At 58.1% G+C, this 25,734-nt stretch overlaps 1 protein-coding gene across 8 annotated transcripts in view; it reads left to right on the top strand.

The window, feature by feature from the left end:
- The window catches only part of LIG1 (DNA ligase 1), a 35,548-nt gene extending 10,299 nt beyond the window's left edge, over positions 1-25,249 (top strand). For 6 of the 8 annotated variants that reach the window (XM_028087947.2, XM_028087943.2, XM_028087946.2 and 3 more), the window contains 24 exons: positions 1,070-1,196; positions 3,438-3,533; positions 4,656-4,760; positions 5,889-6,008; positions 6,186-6,261; positions 6,891-6,971; positions 7,184-7,240; positions 8,719-8,891; positions 9,346-9,512; positions 9,898-9,974; positions 10,786-10,877; positions 11,089-11,188; positions 12,039-12,124; positions 12,868-12,983; positions 13,809-13,904; positions 15,912-16,022; positions 16,587-16,658; positions 18,582-18,726; positions 18,853-18,935; positions 20,218-20,370; positions 22,436-22,489; positions 23,022-23,165; positions 24,755-24,847; positions 24,966-25,249. In XM_028087947.2, coding sequence (XP_027943748.2) covers positions 1,070-1,196; positions 3,438-3,533; positions 4,656-4,760; positions 5,889-6,008; positions 6,186-6,261; positions 6,891-6,971; positions 7,184-7,240; positions 8,719-8,891; positions 9,346-9,512; positions 9,898-9,974; positions 10,786-10,877; positions 11,089-11,188; positions 12,039-12,124; positions 12,868-12,983; positions 13,809-13,904; positions 15,912-16,022; positions 16,587-16,658; positions 18,582-18,726; positions 18,853-18,935; positions 20,218-20,370; positions 22,436-22,489; positions 23,022-23,165; positions 24,755-24,847; positions 24,966-25,049 — 2,508 coding nt within the window. In that variant the 3' untranslated portion in view covers positions 25,050-25,249. The remainder of the gene's footprint in view (positions 1-1,069; positions 1,197-3,437; positions 3,534-4,655; positions 4,761-5,888; positions 6,009-6,185; positions 6,262-6,890; positions 6,972-7,183; positions 7,241-8,718; positions 8,892-9,345; positions 9,513-9,897; positions 9,975-10,785; positions 10,878-11,088; positions 11,189-12,038; positions 12,125-12,867; positions 12,984-13,808; positions 13,905-15,911; positions 16,023-16,586; positions 16,659-18,581; positions 18,727-18,852; positions 18,936-20,217; positions 20,371-22,435; positions 22,490-23,021; positions 23,166-24,754; positions 24,848-24,965) is intronic. The other 2 variants (XM_028087949.2, XM_028087950.2) reach the window with 2 other exon arrangements.
- The last annotated feature ends 485 nt before the right edge of the window (positions 25,250-25,734 follow it).

Here is a 25,734-nt window from a genome sequence, read left to right as displayed (position 1 = left end):
TCAAGTACGTATGTAGTTCTCAACCAGGTCACTGCAGGGGCGAAAAGAGAACTCGAAGACGTGGAGGAAGCATCTCTAGGGGTTATAGCTACCGCCCTGGAGCTGTGGAGCTGACAGTCAGGCCTTTAGGTGCTGGCTGGTGGGCACCGGGGTCTCTGAGCTGACAGGTGGTGCCCTGAGGGCCTGGTCAGATCTTGGAGGCAGGGGCCCTGGGCAGAGAGTGCTCGCATCCGGGGGCATCACGTCGTAGGCCCTGTGAGTGTTGGAAATGCTGTAAGTCGGATCCGGCTGACACAGGCCCCTCTAGTACCCTGTTAGGGCGCTGCCTGCCACAGAGCTTCCTGCCAGACTGGGAAAGGGGTTTTCAGAGTCCAAGCATCATGAGGGAGAGTGGACGGGGTAGGCTTGGAGCTGAGGGGCTGTCACTTAATAACTGGCAGAGGGCCCTGTACGATGAGTTAGGGATTGAAAGCAAGATAACAAATAACGGGCTTAAACAAGGTAGGAATTTATTTCTCTCTCTAATGGGCATAAAAAGTCCAGGATTAATATAGCATTCTGTCAGTGTCAGAGACACAGGCTGCTTCTGTACCATTACTTTTATCCTAGATGCCCTAGTCCAAGCGAATGTCCATTTTCAAGCCAGTGAGAAGAGCAAGACATTCCACGGGAAGTGTACATCATTTTCCTTTATATTGCATTGTGTAGGAGTGAGGCTCCTGGCCACGCCTAGCTGCAAGGGAGGCTGGGAAGTGTAGTTCTCAGGCTCTTGGCTGCACCTAGCTGCAGGGGCGGTGGTGAAATGTGGTTTTTAGTTGGGCCTATGCCTAGCTAAAAATCAAAGGTTCTGTTACATTAGAAAAAAGAGTTGTTGTTATTGTCGTCCACGATGAGGGGGTCTGGTGCCACGAAACTCCACAGGAGGTTAAGGAGGGTAAGGCCCAGGTTAAGAGAGGAGGGGCCCTGAACTGGAACGGAGAACTCTCTACCCCCAGCTGTTTGGAAAACGACAAGGAGGTGGCCCCTTCTTCCTCCTCTCACTCTAGAATTGCTCTTTCTTGCTTTCCAGAAGCCTGCCCCCAGCTCTCCACAAGTCTCCCCTCCCAGCCCTGTCACATTTCCCGAGAGCAGCCCCTCCCCCTCCAGCACCTCTCCTGTGGACATCTCCCCAGCAGGGATCCCAAAGCGGCGCACAGGTGAGGACATACAGGCCCCTGCCCCTTCCCTTGCCTGTCTTTGTCCGCTGGAGGATTTCTGCACCTGGCAGCCATCCTCACAGCAGCTCTAATCTTAGCGTTGTGGTTGAGAGCATGGCTTCACCATCCACTGGCTGTGTGACCTTGGGTAAATGACGTACTTTCTCTGAGCTTTATCTGTAAAACAGAGACGATAATAATGACAGCATTTATCATACAGAGATTAAGAGGAAATAGGCGGAAAAGGCTTGGACCTGGGCCCAGCCCATAGTAAGCGCTCAGGAAGCTTTGGTTATTGTAACCGCGGGTATGTGCTGTCAGGGAGGCAGCGCACCTCACTGTGGGAGCCCAGGAAAGCAGGAGACTTGTAGAAGAGAGATTCACCCAGCCAAGCCTTGAAGGAGAAGGAAGAGTGAGCAGGGAAGAGGGTTAATAGCAGAAGGAAGTAGTCATCGAGAAGGTCCCTCAGGGCACTGATGGCTTGGTGTGTTGGTGTTGGTGCTTAGTGCACAGGGTTGGGGGCCCCAAGCGGGGACACTGGAGAAGGTCCGTGGAAAGCCAGCCTGAGGAGTGGCACCTCTGTCCCCTGGGGGATCGGGAACGTTTTGTACGGGTGGGGAGGCACAGGTGAGGGACCCTCACATGGTGCTGGGGGACAGATGTGGCAGGTGCAACCAAGGGACTGAAATTTCAGTGCTGCATCATTTTTGTTAAATCTAAATGTGCAAGCTGATGCCAGATTGAGTTACCGAAGACTCTCAGGCATGTTTAGAATAACTTGGGTGCACAAATCTTCCTCAACTGTAAACACAGATCAGCTATTTCTGAGGAACACTTAGCAACCAGTTGAGATGTGCTGAAGTACATCGGACTTCGAAGACTCAGCACAGAAAAGAAAATGTTAATTATTTTAACATTGAAAACACAACACATTGGAGTCGTAGTATTTTTGGATACATTGGGTTACATAAACCGTATTATTAAAATGAGGTGTATCTGGATTTTTTTTTCCGTTTCTCAATGTAGCTACTGGCAAGTTTAAGATCAGGTATGTGTCTCACCGTACTTTTCCATCGGGTGGTGCTGGTATAAAAAATAGCACGCCTGGGGACACCTGGCTGGCTCAGTTGGTATAACGTGTGACTCTTGATCTCGGGGTCATGAGTTTGAGCTCCACTTTGGGTATAGAGTTTACTTAAAATCGTAAAAAAAAAAAAAAAGCACAGCCGAAACTAATAGACTGTATGTTAACTACACTTGCATAAAAAACTTAAAAAAATTTTTTTTGATTAAAAAAATAGAAGAAGAAAAGGAGTCGCGGTGGTAACAGGGCTCAGAACTGAGGCAGCGCAGAGGGGGTGACACCCGAGCTGAGTCTTGGAAGATGGGGGAGGGCGCCGGCAAGCGGTGCAGCCACGAGCAGCGTGCAGAGGAGCCACGTGGCACGCGGGGGGTTGCATGCACTGGCATGTTTCTGGAGGATCAGATGTAATTTGGGGAGCAGGGCAAGTTTGAGGACTGTGCGCAGTGAGACAGGAGGGTGGGGCTGGCTCCCACAGGGCCCCGCATGCTGGGCCAGGAGCCCGGGTTTTTTCCTGGGGGGTGCTGGGGCGCCACGGGAGGGCTGCGGGTCGGGGGTGGTGGGGAGGTAGTCATGAAATAGCTGAGTGGCCCGGGGCCTGCCGGAAGCTCAGCGCTGACCCTGAGATGGGCCCTGGGGGGCAGGGGGTGTCAGGGAATTCTTTTTAGAGGAAAGGACCCGTGAACTTTGTCCCTGAGCGGCAAGTGCCCGGGCCCGGAGGTGTGTTTGGGAGGAGCAGGAGTTCAGGGGTGCTGGAGAATGAAGGATGACGTGGCGTGGAAGGAGTTAGAAGGTCAGCTGGAGAGAGATGAGGCACACAGCAGCAGATGCCAGAAGACTTGCTTCTGGAATGGGGCGGAGGAGGCAGGTGCTGGAGTCGGCGCGGCACTGGGCCGAGCGCGTCAGAGCATCTCTTACTCTCAGGGATCGTTTCTATTCTGCATGTGTGGGAGACGGAGGCACAGAGAGATTAAGTAACCTGCTCAGGGTTCACACAGCCAGGAAGCAGCAGAGCTTGAAGAATGAGGCACACCCGGGGCAGAAGGGGAGTGTCCCACAGCCTTCTCAGGGGGCCCCGTCACTGACCGGCCTGAGCTCATGGGGGCGGGGGGGCGGACAGACCCACGAGGTCCACCACGCCAAGCCCTTTGTCTTCCCAGCTCGGAAGCAGCTTCCTAAGCGGACGGTACAGGATGCCCTGCAGGAGCAGGGCAAGGACGAGAGCAGAGAGGCCAAGAGGAGGAAGGAGGGAGACGGTGAGGCGCCAGGGGAAGGGAGGGCGAGAGAGAGTTGGAGGGTGCACCGTGGGGAGTCTGGAAGGGTGGGGGCCTCTCCCAGAGGCTGGACTGTTAGGGTCCCCGATCTAATGCCTGTGTCCCTGAATCTGGGTGTGGCCGTCCGAACCCCACAATCAGCACGGGCATTTGGGTTACGAGAACATTTTGAAATGCATTCATTTGGGCCCCTTTAATTTAGGATTAATTCATATGCCGTTTCCCATTTTTATCCTCTGTTTTTCCGTGTGTGGTGATGGAAAATGTTTTCTTCTCCCTGACTTCTTGTTCCTTAGAAATGTGACCAGAAGGCAGAGATCCCCAGCCTCTCAACAGCACCCTTAGTGTCGTAGTAAATTGTTGATGGCACCCCCCGGGCCGCCACCCCAACAGTTCCGTTTATTAAGTAGTTATGTCCAGACAGCTGTTGATATTCTAGAAACTTGGGTGTTTGAGAAAACGGCGCACGTCCGTGGCAAGGAAAAGTACTGTTTTTTGTTTCATCCTTCAAAGAGTCAGTTAGTTACTAACTAGGATGTGTCCTGCCCTCTGCACAGTTGCCCCAACCTTTGGAATCCCTTGTTCCCCGTTCCGCGTTGTTTTTTGTGCAGTGCGGAGTTTTGGTCACAGCAACCAAGGGAAGCCCAGCTTTGCAGACAGGTAACACCAGGAATTGCGAGGCCCGCAGGCTAAGGATGCTGAAATCTGAAATACCTCGAGCTAGTAGTTCCTGCTGTGACCAGCAGGTGCCCCCAGTTTCCCCTGGAACCGGGAACTATGCGCGGTGTGCCCGAGAGTTCGGCCCACGGGGGAAGTTCTGGTGCAAAGATCTGATCCATTTGGTCATTTGGGACCTGTGTGCAGCCTTTGCCACTGTCAGTGTTTAACGAAAGGTCCTCATTTGGCTCAACTTCCCTGGGGCAGATGTGACTTCCTGTTGGCAATTTTTAGTCAGTATCCAACCTTACTGTAAATTATGCGTTTTTAGCCAGTGTTGGTGTCTGGGGCCGTGCGTGGGAGACCAGGTAGCTGCTTGATTTTTCTCAAGTTCACTCACACAGTTTTCTTTTTTTTTTTGCCATCTGACTTTTCTGTCATCCAAAGCTGAGGCCCCACTGGAAAGCCTCGCGGAGCCTGAAGTGACCCAAAAGAAAGAAGCAGAAGGGGAGGGCCAGCCCGTGACACCCCCTGAGCACCCAGAGACCTCCTGTGAGTTTCCACTCCCCTGGGGGCCCTGGCTGTCTGGTTTTGGGTTGGATGTCTTCTTTTTTTTTTTTTTTATATTTTTTTAAAGATTTTATTTATTTATTTGAGAGAGAGAGAATGAGAGATAGAGAGCACGAGAGGGAAGAGGGTCAGAGGGAGAAGCAGACTCCCCGCTGAGCAGGGAGCCCAATGCGGGACTCGATCCCGGGACTCCAGGACCACGACCTGAGCCGAAGGCAGTCGCCTAACCAACTGAGCCACCCAGGCGCCCTGGGTTGGATGTCTTCTGAGGCCAGTTAATTTAATTTCATTTTTTTAAAGATTTTTATTTGAGAAAGACAAAGAGTGAGAGAGAGAGAGATGAGGTGCAGAGGGAGAAGCAGACTCCCCGCTGAGCAAGGAGCCTGATGCAGGGCTCCATCCCAGGACCCTGGGCTCATGATCTGAGCTGAAGGCAGATGCTTAACCGACTGAGCCACCCAGGCGCCTCTCTGAGGCCAGTTAATTTTAAATAAGACTCAAATGTGTTGTTGAAATGCAAATTCTAGGGGAATCAGAGGTTTTATTGTCATCGTTTTTTATGGTTAAAATCCCCCTCCTGCCACACATGGGAAAGAAGAAAGAGCCAGTCATCCTCCAACAAAATATTTGTATCTTTGAGAAATCACAGGTACTAAATGTTCCTGTTGGGTAGTTTATTAAGCTAGACCACCCGGCTGAGCTGCGGGGTTTTTGAGGTTATAGTTACCCTCACAGGCCCAAGAACAAGCCCCACAGCTGGGTGTCCGTGAGACTCCCGTGTGAGAAACAGCATTGTGGGGACATTTCGAGGATGCAGACCTTACCCGCTTTTCTGCAACTGCCGGGGAAGTGGGAACATTTTATTCTGGTCGTGCTGAGATTTCTTTTTACCGCTGTCTGTAAAGTGTCCGGTCTCAGGCCAGACAGACGCCCGAGGGAATTCTGTTAGTACTGACCGGAAAGCATCAGGCCCGAGAGGCTCAAAAAACTTAACGCACGGAAAGGAAAGGGGCAGAACTGAGGATGTTTTCCGTATGTGGAGTCAGAACCAGTGACGAGTGAAGTCTCGGGTTGGAAATTGGCATCCCCAACCAGTGTCTCTCGCTTTAGCAGCAGAGCCCCTGCCAGACAGCACCTTGGAGCCTGAGGTGGCGGGGAAGCAGGAGGCTCGAGAGGAAGACCCGGCCGAGCCGCCCGCCAGAGCGCCCAAGACGGTCAGCAGCTTCTTCGGTGAGTGTCTCCTGCCCCTCAGCTCCCAGCCTCTTGGGGAGGAGGCGGGCCTTTCCCCAGCGTGCGTCCCTCCCCCCCCCCGACCTTGGTGGAAGGTCTGGCCCCTGTTCTCCTGGCTTCATGGGCCGGTGGGGACTCTCAGGAGGAGGGCCCACAGTTTCCTGACTTCATTCCCAGCCCCCCGGAAACCGGCAACCAAGAAAGAAGGGAGAGAAGAGGGACCTGGCACAGCAAGACAGGAAGAGGCCAAGGGGTGAGTCCGTGTCGGCTGTCGAGTGGAGAGGACAGGGCGCTAAGGGGAGGCCTGCAGTGCGTCCAGATTCTCCTGATTTGATTGCTCTAACGGTGAGACCGATGCCTGCCAAAAATTCTTTCCGCTGCAATCGGTGATTGCAGCTAATTATTCTAATGACAGTGTTTTTGGGATTCTTAATGTCGTTTTTGTGAGACCCCATTTTCCATTCCTCAAACATGTTATGTGCGTCTCTACCTCAGGGCCTTTGCACTTGCTGTTCCCTCTGCCTGGAGTGCTCTTCTCCTGGATACCCGCTCTGCTCACGCCTCATGTCATTCTGCCCAAAGGTCTCCTTCCCCAGCCTTTCCTCGGAAGTGCACCTTCCATCCCGCCTTCCCACAGCATTGTTTGATTTTGGTTTTGGAAATATTTTTTAATACCAAAATTATTAGTTGCTATGTTTGTTTGTTTTTTTTTTTTTTTCTTCCCCTGACTCTCTGGCTAGGATGTGAGCTCTGGGTTCAGCAACTTTGTTTTCATTCCCTTCTGTGCCCTCATGCCTAGAGCAGCGTCTGGCACATAGTAGGTGCTCAGAAAATATTAGCTGGAGGACTGGCCAGGTGTCTATCTCCCTGTTGTCTCCACAGACCCCTGGACCCCCCCAGCTACAATCCTGCCAAGAACAACTACCATCCCATCGACGACGCGTGCTGGAAGCCAGGCCAGAAGTGAGGCTCCCCCCGCCCCCGACTGTCCCTCCGCCTCTCCGTGTCACCGGGCACATCTCCCCAGAGGCCTCCGGTGGAGGAAGCCGTCAGACCTCTCGCGTCCCCATTCTGGGGACACAGGCAGCAGCACCGAAGGTGTGGGGAGGCACGTGGACAGACAGACGGATGGTGTGGGTTATACACACCACCCTGTGTCTCTCTCCTTTCCCCAGGGTCCCTTACCTGGCTGTGGCCCGGACATTTGAGAAGATTGAGGAGGTTTCTGCTCGGTAATTCATCAGGCCCGCCTGGACGGGCAGGGGCAGGTGGGGTGGCGGCTCCGGCTGCCCGGTGCCTTCCGCCTCTGCTTTTTCCACCACTTCACCCGCCTGCATGCGTCCCCGGCCCCTGGAGTAGCTGCAGGGCCTCGTGGGCCCCCGACCCAGAAGGCCCACACCACGCTTCTGTCTCTTTCTGTGGGTCACAATGAACCGTGAGCATAAGCCCAGATTCCCCGGGTGGGGAAGCTGCCTCCTCCCGGTGGCAGGAACTTAATCTACCCTCGGCGGTGAGAAGTAACTACGGCCTCCCTGATTGTCTTGCCCTTTGTGTGAGGAGGTCCAGGTCTGGATTCTAGTGGGAACCCCACTCCCAGCAAGCGCTGGTCGGGCCGCCGGCACACAGGGCTGCCCAGCCCCGGCCCTCGCTCCCGCGTGTTTAGCCAGTGTCGTCAGGGGGCCCACCCCATTCTGCTTCCTACCTGCACGTCAGCCTTGTTTCCAGAAGATCCTGGCGTGCACGGGAAACCTGACCCGTGCCTCTCCCAGCTGATGGTGGCCTTGGGCATCTGTGGCCTATGGCCGCATCACTCCAATCCCTGCCTCCGATTTCGATTCCATGTGCTCTTTTCTCTGTGTGTCTTTTTCTGTATTTTATACAGACACTTTTACTGGATTGAGGGCCCACCCCATCTGCGATGACCTCATCTTGACCCTGACCTGAGTTATACCTGCTAAGACCCTCTTTCTAATTAAGGTCCCATTCTGAGGCTCCAGGCAGGCCTCGGTTTTGGGGGCATGCTCTTGGTCTGCCTGGAAGTCTGTGGCGTCCGCCCCGCGGTACTTTGTGTTTCTCTCTCTCTCTCTCTCTCTCCTGCCTCCTCCGTGTGTTCGTTGGGCTGCTTCTGTAAGAGAGACTTAGCTTCTCTTTCCAGGGAGGCCTTCTCAACAGCAGACGCAGACCTTTGCACAGATCCTGCAAGCCGTGCAGAAACGGGCTTTTACTTTTCGAGCCAGCATGGTGTAGTGGTGGGGAGCCGGGGTCCTCGGGCAGACGGCCTCCGCTCACGTCTCAGCCTGGTTCTCGCTGGTTCTGTGACGTTGGCCAAGTTGCATGATCCCCTCTGGGCCTCTGTTGCCTCCTCTCTAAAGTGGGGGTGATATCAGTATCTCCCTCATGGTGGGGCCTCGAGCAGTCGGTGAGCGGAAACATGGCGGGTTTAGACGCACCCTCTGCCCCCCGGTCCGGCACCTAGAAGATGCTCCGCCCAACAGCCACTGTCCCTCTGTGGGTGGCCGTCCCCGTCTTCGCCGTAAGCGTGCAGCAGGCTCACCCTCCCACCAGCACCTGTGGCTGTGCCTGTGGCTCAGGCCACCACCTGGGCCTGGACTCGAGCTCCTCTACTTCTCCTTTCCCGGGGTCCTTTCCACCCGTCCCCCAACTTTGGCCCCGAAATGCCGGGAGGTCACGCCCCTGCCCCCTCCCGCAGGCTCCGGATGGTGGAGACGCTGAGCAGCTTGCTGCGTTCCGTGGTGGCCCTGTCACCTCCAGACCTCCTCCCCGTCCTCTACCTCAGCCTCAACCGCCTCGGGCCACCGCAGCAGGGCCTGGAGCTTGGCGTCGGTGACGGCGTCCTCCTCAAGGCGGTGGCCCAGGCCACAGGTAAGCAGGGGGTGTGGTGGCAGCTCCAGGGTTGGGGGGCTCCGAGGGAGAAGATGCAGAGGTGGGAACGATGGGAGAGACAGCAGAGGGGGCTCTGAAGGTGGGCAGAGGGGCCAACGGGACAGATGGGTGCGATGGGGGGAGCGTGGGGCGCTGGTTCAGGCGAGGGAGCCCCAGCAGCTTGGGGCAGGGCCGTGGGGGTGGAGGGAGGGGCTGGGAGGATGGGCACGCAGAGGGAGCAGGGCGAGGGGGCCGGGACTGAGGCCCGGGGCCCGGGGAGGTGACAGCCTGGAGGGCCGAGGGGAGATGCGGGGAGACCGTGAGCGGGGCCTCCGGCGCTCGGTGTTCCTGGTAGGAGTGGGGAGGGGAGCTGGGCCGGGTGCGGGCAGAGAGGACCCGAGACAGACACGCAGCCCCCCGTGTTCCCCTCACCACCGGTGCCCTCCACCCCAAGGGCGGCAGCTGGAGTCTGTCAAGGCCGAGGCGGCTGAGAAGGGCGACGTGGGGTTGGTGGCCGAGAACAGCCGCAGCACCCAGAGACTCATGCTGCCCCCACCTGCTCTCACTGCCGCCGGGGTCTTCACCAAGTTCCGGGACATCGCCCGGCTGGCCGGCAGTGCGGTGAGTGGGGTCGGGGTGGGGGGCAGCCCCGTTCCCGGACCCTCTGCCCTTCCCCTCGGGGACCTGGAGCCACCCGTGTGGCAAGGGGGGCTTCTGGACACACTCTCTGGGGCCGGGTCACCTCGGGCCTGCTTGTGGGTCAGGGGGTCTCCTCTTGAGATTCTAGCACCTGCTTTGCTGCTGCCGCATGACAGGACAAGGGACAGAAAATACCTGCTGAATAGAGTGAGGGAGGGAGGCGGGCTGGAGCCACTTTCTTACTGCATCACCGCACAGCAGGAAGTGGGAGTGGGGTGACGGCAGGGGCACGTATCCAGGGGGCCAGCCGGGAGGAGGTGTGGTCCCCTCCCTTCGCCCCAGGCACTGACTGCCTGACCTGCTTCAGTCCACAGCCAGGAAGATGGACATCATCAAAGGCCTCTTTGTTGCCTGCCGCCACTCAGAAGCCCGATACATTGCCAGGTAGCCCTGGGCCCGGGAGGCTGGGAGCGGCGGCGAGAGGGAGGGTGGGGGTCCTGCTGGTGCCCTGACCGCCCGCGCACCGGGCCCTGAGGGGCTGGACTGGGAACACGGGGTCCCTTTCCCTGGGCAGCTCCTCTGCTCACGGCCTGGGGCTTGTGGCTGAGAGCTGCCGGGTGGGATTGGTTAGCGACGTGTGCCTTGGCCTCAGCGGGGGCAGTACGGGCGGGGGGGCCGGGCAGTTGCCGTGAGCGTGGAAATGACATCACCGGCAACCCCCATCACGGAGCGTTTCTTGGGTGCCCGGTGCTGGGTGTGGTATCCTGTTGGTCTGTCCCCCGGTGCCGCCAGGCAGGCCCCTTACCCTCAGGCGGCTCTGTGGAAGGGGAGACGGAGGCCTCTGGCTCAGAGCCAGGCCTGTGCGGGGGGCAGGCTGTTGAGCAGCACGTTCCGTGGCACCTCCGGGGAGGCCGTGTCCCGTTTCCAGGCCCTCTGTGCCCCGGCTCGCCCTCCCCGAGCCTCACCGCTTCCCCAGAGGGCCGCTGAGAAGAGAGGTGAAGACGCTGTGAGGCCCCCAGCTCTGCCCTGGGGAAGGCCAGCGGCCGCGGCTGTTGAAGACTGGCCTCCGTTTCCCTGTCTGTTCAGTGGGGCCGTGTGATGCCTCGGGTCCCTTCCGGCCCTGACGGTGGTTCCGGTGTTGAGGAGAGGGTTCCAGAGGCTCGAGGCAGGGGAAGCAGGGGGCGGGGGGGGTAGAGGGCAAGACGGGGAGGGTGGGTGGCGACCAGCCCGCTCCCCCTGCCCGCTGTCTTCCCAGAGCCCTGAGCGGACGGCTGCGCCTCGGGCTGGCAGAGCAGTCGGTGCTGGCCGCCCTCGCCCAGGCCGTGAGCCTCACGCCCCCAGGCCAAGGTGAGGCCCTGCTGCCGGTCTCTGCGCCCAGCTCTGCAGTCAACCGGGCCGCTCTCCTTTCCCCGAGGTCCTCGCGCCCCCGCTCCCCTCCAGGTTCCTTCCCTGGCAGGCTCGTCCCCCTTCCTTGTTGCCCACATGCCACCCGCTGTGCCCCCGGGTAGCCGAGGGGTCGGGCCCGCCCCAAAGCCTCCGCCGGTGCGTCTGGTCTTAGAGTGGCCCCCGGCCGTCGTGGATGCTGGGAAGGGCAGGACAGCGGAGGCCCGAAAGACGTGGCTAGAGGAGCAAGGCATGATCCTGAAGCAGACGTTCTGGTGAGATCCGGGGCCCTCGGGCAGAGTGGGGGGGCTGGAGGGGCGGTGGGCTCGGCACCGAGGGCCGCGTGCGACGTGGGCGGGGCCGGCGGCCTGCAAGCACTAGTGACCATCGGGGGGCTGCCGGCAGAGCAGGGGTGGTGACCCAGACAAGATTGGTGCCGGGCATGAGGCGGGGGACAGCGGCTAGGACCAGGGACGCGGAGACAGGGAGCAGGGAGGAGCTGCTGGCCGCAGGTGCGAGCGGCGCGACATCTGGGAGTTCCCGGCAGGACCGCGCGTGCACAGAGGCCCGAAGAGAACCAGAGCAGGGCTGGTGACTGAGGCAGAGTGAGGGGTTAGGACATCCATGGGGCGACAGGGAGGGCCACAGCGAGACGGCAAGTGCCCAGAGAGGGTATCAGCGGCAGGAGGGCCCAGGAGCATTTCTGCAAACGCCCTCGGGGCTGCTCGCTGGGTCACAGGGCAGAGACTGACCCTGCAGACCACCCCTGCCCTCCCAGGGCCAGGACAGTGGTCTCCACTCTGACCACGGGGTGCTCCCTGGCCAGCTCCGTCAAGCTCCTGGGAAATTTCTTAATCCATCCTTGAGTGGTTCTAATGTGTAGCTCAGGTAGAGGGTCACTGGTCTCCTGGTGACAGGTAGGGGTGACGGCAGGCCTAGAGTGACATGCAGTGGTGCCGGGGCGGGGAGCGTGACAGAGACAGCCAGAGTCGGGGATGGGTGGGAGCAGACCCCTGGACAAGGTGACAGACTGGCAGAGGTGCATTTTGTAGCCAGAGCACAGGCTTTCCAGGCTGTCAGAGTTCTGGAAAGACACCTGCGAGTGTGTTCTCGCCCCCACCCCAGCGAGGTGCCCGACCTGGACCGGATCATCCCTGTGCTGCTGGAGCACGGCCTGGAGCGCCTCCCGGAGCACTGCAGGCTGAGCCCAGGTACCAGCGCCTTGGGAGTGACTGCAGCCCCACCCTGGGCACAGCCGGCTCCAGGGCCACGGAGCGGGGGATGGCCTTCCTGCAGGCTCCACTCTCTCCTCCTGGCCTGAGCTTCCTCCATCCCTCTAAGAACCTGCAGATTCCTCCTCTTGCCTCCAAAATCGAATCATGCTCCCCGTGTGGAAATCCATCCCTTTTCTGTTTGGAGTCCCCTTCTGGATTAGGTGGGGTGTGGGTGCATGCTGTGACAGAGATACCCCAAAAGCAGTGGTTTGGGCCAGACAGAATCTTCCTCTCACACATAAGAGTCCAGAGGAAGGCAGGTGATCAGGGAGGGTACATGGCTGGGCTCCTGGGACCCCTCTGGGAACTGAGGTTCCGCCCTCCCGTCACTTTATCACCCCGAGGTTTTCACCCTAACGTGCATGATCAGAGGTGGCTCAGGTTTCTAGATCACAGAAGAGGGAGAGAGAGAAGAGGGGTGAGGACGTGACCCACGCCTCGTGCACACCGCCACCCACGCATCCTAATCACGTGGCCTTCCCTCGCTGCAAGGGAGGCTGGGGATGTCCTGAGCTGGGAGGCCAGCTGCCCGCCTGAGCCGGGAGGACGTGGTCGTCTCTTACTCAGAAGGGAGAATGGGTCCTGGGGCACAGCTGGCTGTCTCTGCCACGCCCCCCGATCTGACGTGTCGCTGGCGCCTCCCCCTGTTTACTCTACCTCTCTCGCTCCTCCCCTCCCAGGGGTTCCCCTGAAACCGATGCTGGCGCACCCCACCCGCGGTGTCAGCGAGGTCCTGAAACGCTTTGAGGAGGCCGCTTTCACCTGCGAGTACAAATACGACGGGCAGAGGGCACAGGTGTGGGGGCAGGCGCATCCCTTCGGCAGAAGGGAAGGTGCCTGAGAGCGGGGCCCGGGGGGGTGGGGTGGGGGTCAGACCCGAACTCAGAGTGCCTCGCGCCGCAGACCGCCCGTGTGACCGTATGCATCTCGGGCTTCAGTTTCCACCGTCACGCAGCGGCCGTGGCGTACCTGAAAGTCAATTTTATTTGATAAAATCCGCCAAGTCCCTGGCCCACGGCAGTGGGAGTTGAGGAAAATGTGGGCTCCGCCCGTGCCCTGCTGTAACAGCCGCCGTGGGAGGCGCCTCCTTAATCCGCAGCACGGCTGTGCAAGCACGTGTCTGGCGCCCCTGTGCCAGGGACGTCCTCAGTTGGGTCTGTAAGGATGCTTCTCGTGGCTCTTCCGCCCTGGGGGGGGAGCTGGGGCTGCCCTGTTCATCGCGGGGACGGAGGAGGGAGTGCAGTGGGTGACGCGCGCGTCGGTGCTTTGAGGCCGTTACACGTGCGTGTAAGGCGGCATATTCGTGGTCCTGCTGACGGACTGTGACCAGACGGTATGAAAATTAACGACTAAACGCCCAGGCAAATCCGCTTAGACACAGCAAGGCACTTGAGCATCCGGGGTGGTTGGAGGGGGCTGGATAGGGAGGGTGAGGAAGGAGATGGCAGGGGCTTCCAGGAACGGCTGGGAGGCGCTGTGTGGATGGAGGAGATGGTTTACTCAGGTCTCCGCACTGGTTCCTCCTCCAGAGCTTCTGGAACCGTCTGCTGGTGAAGGTGGGGCTGGGGCCAGCTGGGGTGGGCTGGGCCCTGAGTCCCTCTCCCCTCCCCTACTGCCGCAGATCCACGTCCTGGAAGGCGGGGAGGTGAAGATCTTCAGCAGGAATCAGGAAGACAATACCGGAAAGTACCCGGACATCATCAGCCGCATCCCCAAGGTGGGCGTCTGCCGCCTACTTCCCCTCTTTCGGGGGCTGTAGATATGGGTGCAGAGAACTGCAGCCTGTCCAGGCCAGCTGGGCGCAGGGGGACTGTCCGCAGGAGATCGGAGTGCCTTCGGCCTCAAGTAATGCAACACCCACCTCCCAGAGGCTTAAGCAGATGGTTTTTTTTTTTTTTTCATCAAGGAAATCGGGGTGGGTGGCCCTAGCCTGGCTCAGCTGTGCACCGAAGTCCCCCAGAAGCCGTTCATTTCTGTCTCTATCCTCTGCTGTCCTTGGCTGGTCAGCTTTTCATTCCAACGCTTGTCCCCCGATCGTCCCCAGATAGGTGCCACGCTTCAGACAGAAAGATGGGCAAGCGGTTCCGGCCTCCCGCTCTCCACTCCCCTGAGGAGAGTTAATGCTTTCTGGATCCCTCCCCCAGCCCCACCGCCGGCCGCCTCTGGCTTGGGGTCACCGCCCGGCACTGGGCCCCGTGGTGCAGCACCAGCCGGGAAAGCCAGAATCTTGCTCTGACAGGGAGAGGCGGTTGGGACGTGGGTGGAGGGAGCCGGCCTGCAGATCAGCCCCGCAGCCGGAATAGGCCGGGGCTTCTCTGCTCCCAGACATCTTGGGCCTGTTTTGGGAGTCGTTGGTCAGATAGCTCTCCTTGCCTGCCCCTAGTTGACTAGGAAGTTGGCGCTTTCCCGGAGCCGCAAGGACAGACCTAACGGCAGATCACAGGCGGTAGTGGAGCTCTTGTTAGCCAAGCGCTGGTGTTTCCAGTCCTTTTTACTAGCGGATGGATGAGCGAGTGTGGTGGGTGTAATGTCTATGCAGGGTTCTGATCGTAGCGTGCGTGGTTTGACGAGCTTGGGTGCGTTTACGCACACCCATGTAAACATAAGACGTTTCCGTGTACGTATCACTCTAAATTGTTACTTGGGTCGCATGCCAAGCTGCACCCCCATCCAGCTCCCAGAAGCAACCAGCTTTCCGCAAGCGGTATCCTTCAGTTCGGGGTCTTTTGTATCTGGCTGCTTTTGCTCATTCGTTGGGCAGGTGTTTCCTGGGCATCTGCTCTGGGCTGAGCCCCGTGCAGGAGGCTGGGGACGCAGCTTAGACAGGCTACACCCAGCTCGGGCCTAGCAGGGCAGGCAGATCTTCGTCGGAGCGTCCCGCTGCTGGCTCTGTAGTTGTACATGGAGACCTGGGCTCTGAAGGACCACCATTCTGTGAGCCTCTGTAAGAGTCAGACTTGACCTAGGCCTGATGTCAGCAAGGCAGGCCGCCACCGTGCACGGCCCCAGGATGTAGCATGAAGGATGCCATCTGGTGTTGTGCAGCCATGTTCCTTTGAGGGAAAAGAAGTCCTCCCTGGGGAGGTGAAGAATAAGGACAGGCATTCTAGCGTGATTAGCATGTGCAAGGGCCCTGTGGTTGAAGGGGCCTAGCCAATCCACAAAACAAGAGAGGCTAGCATGCTGGGGTGCAGAGTCTGAAAGGGCCTGGTGAGGTGAGGAAGGACCAGGGGCTGACCGGGGGAAAAGCCCCCACAGCTTTGGGGAGCTGGGGATGGTTTTTAGCAGAGATGCACTGAGATCGGATTTGGGGTTTGCTCAGAGCACTGTGACTGCTGTGAGGAGAGCCGGTCAGACACGGGGTCCGTGCAGGAGCAGGGAGACCAGTAGGATGATGTGGCCTCGGCTGGACTGGGCACAGTAGAAGTTGTGGGCGGCTTAGGGATTTCAGAGGGGAAGCGGACAAGTTCACGGGGAACTGACAGAGGCCACTGGGTTTCCAGCTTACGGGACCAAGTAGTAAGTCTCAGAAAAGTTTGTTTTTCTCCCCCTTGTGGGAAATGAGAAGAGGGTCTATATCCGTATGTGCATCTTTACGTCGGCATCAGTTCGTTGGTGGATTTTGAGAGCTGTGGAAGGAAAAGAACATTTGTTTGTCTGGGCCCGTGTTTTGTCTTCATCCTCTGCCTCTCAGCAGCCCTGGGTCTCCCTCTTCACCTTTCAGATTAAACTCCCGTCAGTCACATCCTTCATCCTGGACGCGGAAGCCGTGGCTTGGGACCAGGAAAAGAAGCAGATCCAGCCATTCCAAGTGCTCACCACCCGCAAACGCAAGGTAGCCTCCGCCCTCCTCCGCTGCCTGCCACAGTCCCACACTTTCTCCTCTTCCTCCCAGCCCTGCCCCATCCCCAGAAGGATAGAGTGTCCGCTGGGATACAGTTCTTGCTGCCTTTTACGGGGTGGCTGCCACAGCTCCAGCCATTGCGTTTTCATCCCAGCATACCAAGTACAAAGGGGGAAAGAGCCCTTTCCCTGTGTGTCTGTCTTGTCATGGAAGATCTGTTCCAGGACCACCCCCCCACCCCACCACCTGTGCCCCAGCAAACTTCTTTACCCTCACGGCCACAGCTGTGTCCTGTCGGCACCATTAGCTACAAGGGAGGCTAGGAGAGCAAATACTTGACAAAGGGGAGTGAGGTTGTTGGGATTAGCTGAGAGCCATCACCACGCAGAGCCCGGAGCTAGGAGCATTGTCACCCTCATGGGTGTGTGGCCTATTGGCTGGAGAGAAGGGGAGAGGGGTAGGTGACAGGTGTCTGCCTGGGGCATGATGGGAGGCACACCAACCACGCCTCATATCACCATCCCCCACCCCTGCTCTCCCTTCTGCCCAACCCAGGAGGTGGATGCGGCAGAGATCCAGGTGCAGGTGTGTCTGTATGCCTTCGACCTCATCTACCTCAATGGAGAGGTGAGTTCCGGCTGCATGTCTGGGGGCAGATGGGGGCGGTGTGCGAGCTCGGGAGCCGGCGGTCTGAGTGGCCACGCTCGGGCAGCGGTTCTCAAAGTGTGGCCCGAGGACCCCTGCGGACGTCTCCAGGACCCTCTCGGGGGAGTCTGTGAGGCCCTGCCTGCCTTTCCCAGCTCCGCAGCCGTGCAGGCAGATTCTCCGGTATGGCAGCCGGGGCAACACACAGCAGCCGTCTGAATGCGGACGGCCGCACACGGGAGGGCCCAGCTCCGTGAAAAGCCAGACGTGGAAAAGTTTGCAAAAATGTAAACTGATGCCCCCACTTCTCACTGATTTTTTCCTAACATAGGCACATTTCATGAAAATACGTTGTTGGGTTAACATATTAGAGTTGTTATTTTTAGATTTTTTTTTTTTTTTTTGACAGAGAGAGTACAAGCGGGGGGGGGGCGGCAGGCAGAGGGAGAGGGAGAAGCAGGCTCCCCGCTCAGCAGGGAGCCCGATGTGGGGCTCCCTCCTAGGACCCCGACATCATGACCCGAGCCGAAGGCAGACACCCAACCGTCTGAGCCACCCAGGCGCCCCTTGGAGGTGTTATTTTTAAACGAATTAATACATGTCTAGATTTCTCACTTCTACTCTAGCAAATATTAACATGTGATTTAGTAGCTAATAACATCGTCATTACTGTGGTAAATATCCAGAGTTGTAACCCACATACACAGAAGCTGTCTGGAGTGAGTCCTCGGCAGGTTTCAAGACTGTGAGGGGGTCCCGAGACTGGAGAGTTTGAGAACTGCTGCTCCAGGGCATGGGTTAAGAATCTGGAGCCAGACCACCTGCTTTCACATCCCAGCTCTCCCCTCCTGGCTGTGTGGCTGCAGATAAGTGACTCAGCCTCTCTGAGTCGCCACTTCCTTATCACTACTAGGATCAATCACCACCTTTATTCTAGAGTCTCCCCTTAGGAGAGTCTCAGAGTGAATCTAGACTCAGAATGAATGAGTTTGGGGCTGTTGAGACAAGTTCCATCCCCTTGCAGAGATGGAACGGAACAGAAGGAGTGAGCTCCCCATCTGAGGAAGCATCCCACCTCAGCCTGGTGGAGGAGAGCCACACCTCCCTTGGGGATGGATGAGCGAGAGAGAGCTAGGGGACTTCTTCCCCTAGCCTGCCTGATAGTTTGTAAGAACAAGGCTCCCTGCCAAATTCAGCTTTGAATCGGCCTGCGTGATGTCCAGCAGGGCTTGCCTGGCCATCAGGAGCGTGTACAGAACATGAAAGGGTGTGGTTAAGAAGATCACAGGGAGTAGATTAACTTCCAGAAGGTTGCGAGCCTGTTTTACAGTATAAAGCAAGCAGTGTTTTCCCATGAGTGGATTTGGTCTCACTCAGGGCTCGGTAGATGAAGGCCTCCGGGCCTTTCTTGTCCGTAAAGGAGGTTTTGTGGGAACGTAACCACGCACCCGTCCACTTACTTCTGCCCGGTAGCCCAAGGGTGAGCGGTTGCGACAGAGGCCAAGTAGCCCACGGAGCCCAGAATGTTTACCGTCTGGTTCTTTGTGGGACAGGGTTGCCAAGCCCTGGATTAAAATGGAAACGCGTTTATGTTACACCCCTGTAGTTGTCGGCTTCTTTTTGGCTCAGTTCAACCTGTGTTGAACAAGGAACCGTAGCCACGATAACAGGAGCCCGCTCCAGCCTCCAGCGTCCTTGCTGCCCTTGACCTGCCCTTGAAATCGGTCGTTTTCGTTCTCGAAATCCTCGTGCGGGCGTGGTTCCTCCTGGCGGGGCCTTCCGCCGGGAGCGGCGTGGTGGCTGCAGACGCACGGGCGTCCCGTCTCTCCCAGGCTCGGGCTTCGTCTCCTCCGCAGTGATGCCCCTTCCTCTCTCTCTTCCCGCTCCCTTCCCCCGCTCCCCCAGTCCCTGGTGCGTGAGCCGCTTTCCCGACGCCGGCAGCTTCTCCGGGAGAACTTCGTGCCGACGGAGGGCGAGTTTGTCTTCGCCACCTCCCTGGACACCAAGGACACAGAGCAGATCGCCGAGTTCCTGGAGCAGTCTGTGAAAGGTGAGGGGGTCTGGGGCTGGCCGCCGCGTGCACCCCAGCCCACAAGATTTCACTGGAAGCCGGCGGCTCCGGCCGGCTGTCCCAGGCCAGGGCTTCACGAAGGCCACCCGTCCGTGTGTCCTTCAGACTCCTGCGAGGGGCTGATGGTGAAAACCCTGGACGTCGATGCCACCTACGAGATCGCCAAGAGATCCCACAACTGGCTGAAGGTGAGTCGCCCCGGCTGCCTTTCCCGCATCCGGCTGTCTCTCCATCTGGGTTTCTAGTCCCCACCTCAGCCTGTGTGAGTGCAGGAGCCTTTTCTCGGCCCGTGCTGCCTCGCAGTCCAGCCAGCCTGAGACCACCCCCCTGCACGCCCTCACGGATGGATTCACCAGGAATCAGTTGAGAGCTGCCCCGGCTAGATGAGGTTTCTGTTCTCTGAGCTTGCCCTCTGTGTCGAGTGGGGCCGGCGAGAAGGGTGTCAGCCACGACGTAAATGAGATGACGTCGGGGGTGATGAGCATTGTGGAGAAAACAAGTCAAGGTCAGGGGCCAGTGAGGATCTTGCAGTGCTCTGGTCGTGGGGAGAGGCCTCTCCAGAGCGGAACCTTGGGTCGAGACACAGATAGGAAAGGGTCAGCCACGTGGAGCTCTGGGACAGAGCACCTAGGAGAAGGGTGGGGGCAGCAAGTGCAAAGGCCCTGAGGTAGGAACGAGCTCTGCGTGTGCAGGGAGCAAGGCGATTGAGGTGCGAGGTGAGGTTGGGGTGGAGGGCGGGTATCAGATCACACAGTGCCTCGGGGGTCGTTGTAAAATATTCTGGGTTTTGAGAAGCCAGTGGAGGTTTTGGGCAGGAAGTCCCATGGTCCTGTTGTCTTTTTGCACAAGACATCTGTCTGGCTGTGAATGGTGGATGGACGGTTGGGGGTGGGCGGTGCTGGGCAGAGCGGGAGCCCATGAGCAGGAGGCCTGCCTGGAGAGGAGCAGGACGACTGCCGCGGGAGATGAGCTGGGGCGGAGTTGACTGGGTTCCCCGGGTGTGTGAGCGGCCTGTGGTCTTTCTCCCCGCCCCCCCCAAATTGCCAACAGCTGGGAGGGTGTGAGCGTTTCCTGTCTTAGGACACTTTCCCTGCCGCATCCCCAAGGCTGAGTCCTGCCTGGCACTTAGTGTTTCCGGAACACGTGATGAATGTTCTCCGTGTGGAGGAGTGAGTGGAGTGGCTCTCTGTCCTGAGGGAGAGGGGGGCCCAAAGGGGACCCCCCAGGGTCTCCATCTGACTTGTCCCCTCAGTCCTGCTGGCTCTTCCTACTCGGGTCGCCTCTTTCCCACGCACCCTGGAAGTCCAGAAGCTCCTCCCGGGTCCAGCCTCAGCCCGGTGGCCATCCTCGGTCTTCTCTACGGGAGCTCTCCTTAGGCTCACCCCAACCCTGCTCCACCCACCAGTGAGCCTCCAGCAGGGAGGTCCACGCCTCAGCAGCGCCCCCTCACCCCCTGCCTTCCCTCCCCAGCTGAAGAAGGACTACCTCGATGGTGTGGGCGACACCCTGGACCTCGTGGTGATCGGCGCCTACCTGGGCCGTGGCAAGCGGGCCGGCCGCTATGGGGGCTTCCTGCTGGCTGCCTACGACGAGGAGAGTGAGGAGCTCCAGGCCATATGCAAGGTGCCGGGAGGCAGGAGGGAAATAGATTCCACTCCATCGCGGGGTGGGGAGGGCTGGGGTGCGGAACTAAGACGCTCTCATGTCCTGTGTAAGATAATTTTTTTTTTTTCTAGTTTTTATTTGCTTTTTCTGATCCTGTAAGTAACTCTTGCTTCACATAGAGAAATGCGCTATCATAAAAAGTTGTAAGGAAGCTATGTCAGAAATTGAGTTCAGCTGCAGATGAGGATGGCTTGTGAGGGATTTATTTTTCTCTCATGTAATGAGAAGTCTGAAGAGGGGGCCGGTGGCTGGCTCTCTGATGTCACTGGGGACCCAGGCTTCTCTCCCCGCACATTGTCATGCGCTTCCGACCTCATCTTCATAATGTGGCTGCAGGAGCTCCAGCCATCCTGACCATGCATGCTCCAAGCAGCAGGAAGGAGGAAGGCCCCGAGCAGAGGGATATGTCACCCGCATCAGCCTCAGCCAGGAAGCACCTTCCGTGGCGTGGGTCAGAATTTTGCTCCATGGCCCACTCCCATCCACGGGGAGCTTGAAAGATGTAGTGGTTTTGGTTTTTGTTTAAAGCTGTATACATTAAAGCTCTATATACATTTGATCCAACAAATGTGAGGCTTTTGCCCCAGAAACAGAATAAACAATTACCTACAATTCCTGTGTCTAGAGCTAACCACTAGTAAAAGTTGAGGGAACGTCTTATTTATACTTTTACAAAGCTACGATCTTTGTATGTCAGGATTTTTTTTCCCCTGCTTTTTGTCTTATGAATACCGTGTTTTAAATACCGTCAGATACGTTTAAGTAACATAGTGTTAAAAAACATTAGAGTGTTTGCCCTTGTCTTCAGGACTTCTAGAAGCACAATTTGAATGTGTTAAGCTTAAAAATAAAACGGTCCGTTATTTTATCAGGAAAAATGAGTTTATTCAGAAATAGCAGAGAATTGCAGTTTGGGACGCACAAGCTGTGGCGAAACCATAGGCCCATCCCACGAAGGAGAGGAATGTTATTTTATGGAGAAGGAGGAGGCAGTAGGAGGGGTTGTTTCTTCCATTGGGGGAAAAAAAAGCATCGGTCCAGGGAGAGGATGGTTTCTGGGGGGCTGAGTTGCTGGGGTGGTCGCTTTCTCATAGGAGATCAGAGTCCGTCTTTCCCTGTGGGGGCCTCTGTTGTGGGAGCCCACCACGGAGGCTTGGGGTGGCCTCTGAAATGGCCGGTTCTTCCTGTAACTGACGGTCAGGGGGCCTCCCTCAACTAGCCCCTGACTCTGCGTTAGCGAAGTGGCCCAGAATTTTTCACAAACGCTTGTGGGAGAGTTTTCAAAAAGATGTGTGCGCCCCGCGTCCTGGACCAGCTCCCTGCGGCTGGCTGGTTCCCTTGTGGCCGGCGTTGTTCTCACGAGTAAATCTGCGCTGCACACAGTACTTATTAGCCCAGGTGACCCATGACGGAGGTCGTCTTAACCATTCACAAGTACCTCAGGGCACCAACCCGGCACCATCTACACTGTTTACCCAGAACGGCTTTCTGAGAGAGCTACCTGCCCGAGACACTCTTTAAGGCTCTCGATGCAAAAAGGGCTTTCCGGTTGGCATTTTATATCCGTGGTTTGAAGACGTGCGTCTCGCTGCATTTGCCGGCAGCGAGTTCTTGTTAGGCTTGGCGATGTGGGTAGGTGAGGGAAAATGTTCGGCGGCGTGGAGATCGGAGAGGACACCCTGTTCTGGGGCAGGTGGGCTGCGGGGGAGCCCAGTGGAGCAGCACCTGGGCCGGGGGCAGAGTGGACGGAGTGAGGGCTGTTCTGGCAAGTGAAGGGCAGTGGGTGGGCAGGGGAGGGGGGATGCCGCTGGGAGAGGTGTTCCCCGTCTGTGCTCTGCGCCCAGCGTGCCCCCCGCCCCCCGCCCCACTTCCACTGTGTTTTCTGTGGGTTCTGGTTAGGCCGGGGCGGGGGGGCGGTGAGGGCCTCTGGTATGCACAGATCCGGGTCTGCGGGGGCGGGGGGGGGACATGCCCGGCCACGGGCCACACCCCGAACCTCTGACATCCCCTGTCCTCCCCGCAGCTCGGAACTGGCTTCAGTGACGAGGAGCTGGAGGAGCATTACCAGAGGCTCCAGGTGAGCGGCGCGGCCTCTGCACCCTCTCAGGGGCAGCGGGCGCTGGAGCTGGCCCGGGAGCCCCATGTGGCCGGGGTCAAGTCCCAGGTCTGGCAGCTGCTAGCCCAGGACGTGGGTCAGGGAGCCTCCACCGCCGGAGGGCGAGTCGCGGGGAGAGCACTATCGCAGGGGCCCCTGCGGCAGCCCTGAGTGAATCCCGACAGGGCTGGGGACGCCCCTGGTAATTGGGAGTGTTTGTGGCATGGTCACGGGCGTTTTGGGGGTACGACTCCCTTTCCTGTGTGTTGGTGCCTCCGTCTCTGTGACATTCTTTGGTTCTCTCTCTGGCTCTCTGGCTCGTTTCTTCCCCTCATCCCCCTCCACCCCCGCCCAGGCTCTCACCTTCAGGCATGTCTCTGTCACCGTCTGCCCCGTTCCCCATTTTCCTCCTCCTTTCCTCTCTCCCCAACCGCCCAACCCCCGGCCTTGACTTTGAGACCGGAGACCCTGTCCTCCTCACGCCATTGCTGTTCCCCACCGCTGTTCCCCGCAGGCCCTGGTGCTGCCCACCCCACGCTCTTACGTCCGGGCGGACGGCGCCGTGGCCCCCGACCACTGGCTGGACCCCAGTGCCGTGTGGGAGGTGAAATGTGCCGATCTGTCCCTGTCCCCCATCTACCCTGCTGCCCGGGGCCTGGTGAGTAGCCGGGGGACCACGGGCTGCAGGCAGGAGGGACCCGGGGTCGACCTTCCAGACGGGAGATGGGGAGCAGGGGGTCATGGAGCCCACGCCTGTGCTCCGGGCTGACAGTAACTAGGAAAGCTTGAGCTCGCATTTTATTTGGGTGTCAGGTAACGGGGTCAAAGTCTCCATTTAAAAAAAAAAAAAATTCCCCACATGTAGAAAGTAAACAGTGAAATTGTTTCCTTTGGTACCATAACCTCACCTTCGGCTCCTCAGTGATTTTTTGAAAACACAGTTCTCCTGCATAAAAAGCTTTAGGACACTTCCTGCTGGGCAGTGACCTCAGCTGCGGCACGTCTTTCTCAACCGTAATTCATTTTCACGCTACCAAGTTTTTAAATTCCCGGGTTGATCTCTCTGACTGGTGGCTCAGCCCTCAGGGCCAGCTAGAGGGTCAGCCTGGCGCTAGGGCAGCTCTTCACCTTCTCCTCCGGAATAGAAACCTTGAATTAAGAATGTGCATCCTTTGTGATTCCTTCTGACCCTTCAAAATCTAGCTAGCATATGCTTTTCTGAGTAGGAGTGGACTTCCATTTAAAGCCAGAACTCGTTTTTATTTACTTTTTTTTAAGATTTACTTATTTTATTTTATATTTTTTAGAGATTTTATTTATTTGACAGAGAGAGACACAGCGAGGGAGGGAACACAAGCAGGGGGAGTGGGGGAGGGAGAAGCAGGCTTCCCGCGGAGCAGGGAGCCCGATGCGGGGCTCGATCCCAGGACCCTGGGATCATGACCTGGGCCGAAGGCAGACGCTTAACCACTGAGCCACCCAGGCGCCCCCAAGATTTACTTATTTTAGAGAGAGCACAGGGTTGGGGGGTGCAGAGGGCGAGAATCTCAAGCAGACTCACTGCCGAGTGCAGAGCCCAGCGTGGGGCTCAACCTCACGACTCCGAGATCATGACCTGAGCCAAACTGAGCCGTCCAGGCGCCCCAGAATTCACATTCTTAAATTGAATTTCTGTCTTAAAATTTCTCACTTAGGCTCCATGGTAAGCAGTCAGGGTCCCCCGGTGACAAGTGGCAGGGCCAGCATTACGGAGCTTCCGTGCGAAGCGGGCGCCGTGCTCACAGGCCCCACACTTGGCTTGCACCATGCCGTCCTCACGAAGTACTGAGTGTCCCCGGTGTACAGCTGGGGAAGTAGAGCCCGGGAGCCGAGGTCACTGGGCCGGGGTCACATAGCCCCTGATTTGGGGGCTGGGATTTGAACCTTGCCATCTGGTACTCGAATCTGCACCCCGGCTCTGCTGCCCTGCCTCTTGGGCCTGAGGGTAAGAACAGAACAACAGCCTAGACCACAGCTACTGGACTGGCGTTCCTTAAGCACTTAGTATGCTCCAGGTACAGGCCTAAGTGCTCTATTCCCTTATTTAATCTTTATACTTAGCCCCATTGAATGGATCAGGGAAACGAGGCAGGAGGGGCGGGCACGGGGAGGAGACCTGGGCCAGGGACCTGCTGCTGTGAGTGGCCTGGGGGCTAGACCCCCGCACGAGGGTCTCCATCCGCGCTCCATCCGCGCCCCCTCCCCCAGGTGGATGGTGAGAAGGGGGTCTCCCTTCGCTTCCCTCGCTTTATCCGCGTCCGTGAAGACAAGAATCCCGAGGAGGCCACCACCAGTGCCCAGGTGAGCCTGCAGCCAGGGTGGGCCTGCCTGGCTGGACCAGCTTCTCGGTGGCGGATTCTGGAAGGGGGTGGGGGAACCCTGGGCCTTCTGACCGCTGCCTCCCGCCTGCTCTCCTCAGGTGGCCTCCCTGTACAGGAAGCAGAGTCAGATTCAGAACCAGCAGGGCGCGGACGTGGACTCCGACCCAGAAGATTTCTACTAGGCTCCCCCACCCAGGGGCTGGGGGCAGGGGGCGCGGAGGTGGGGACACAGCGGTGTCCTGTTGCTTGGCAGACCTGGTGTTGCGGTCGTGTGGGTTTGGAGTGTCGCGGGGGTGTGTGTGTGTGTGTGTGAGGGGTTGGCTTAAGCAGAGCCTGGGATTTATTTGTTCATTTCTTTCAATAAATAATTATTGAACACCCATTGTCATGTCAGGGTGTGTGCTGGGCTCTGGGGGTACAGTTCCAGGAGCTCCCGCGTGGGTGGTGTGCGGCAGACAGGGTGCTAGCACCTTCCTGTAGAATGCTCCGCGGCGCTGGAAACATCCTGCATCCACGCTGGGAAGCAGGACGGCCACCAGCCGCAGGCGGCCGTGAGCACCGGAAATGCGGCCAGTGCACCTGACAACTGGGCCATTACGTATTTTACTTCATTTTCATGAATTTTCCTATAGGCAGCCACAGGCAGTGAGTGGCTCTCATAGGGGACTGTGGCGGCCTAGACCGCGAACGTTAACTTGAGTAACCTGCAGCACTCCTGCCAGGCAGGCAGTGTGGGGGCCCCTGCTCCACGGATGGGGGGGGCAGCACAGAGCAGGGAAGTGGCACCCAGGCCCGCACCGGGGTTCTGACCCGGCAGCCTGGCACTGGGCCCCATCCTCGTGGGAGCCAGTGCAGTGACTGTGTGAG

Source organism: Eumetopias jubatus, unplaced genomic scaffold, assembly GCF_037043125.1.
Source record: "Eumetopias jubatus isolate StellerSeaLion01/CBP00866 unplaced genomic scaffold, mEumJub1_p1.0 scaffold_10, whole genome shotgun sequence".
NCBI classification, from domain to species: domain Eukaryota; kingdom Metazoa; phylum Chordata; class Mammalia; order Carnivora; family Otariidae; genus Eumetopias; species Eumetopias jubatus.
This window is presented reverse-complemented; position numbering and strand designations above follow the sequence as displayed.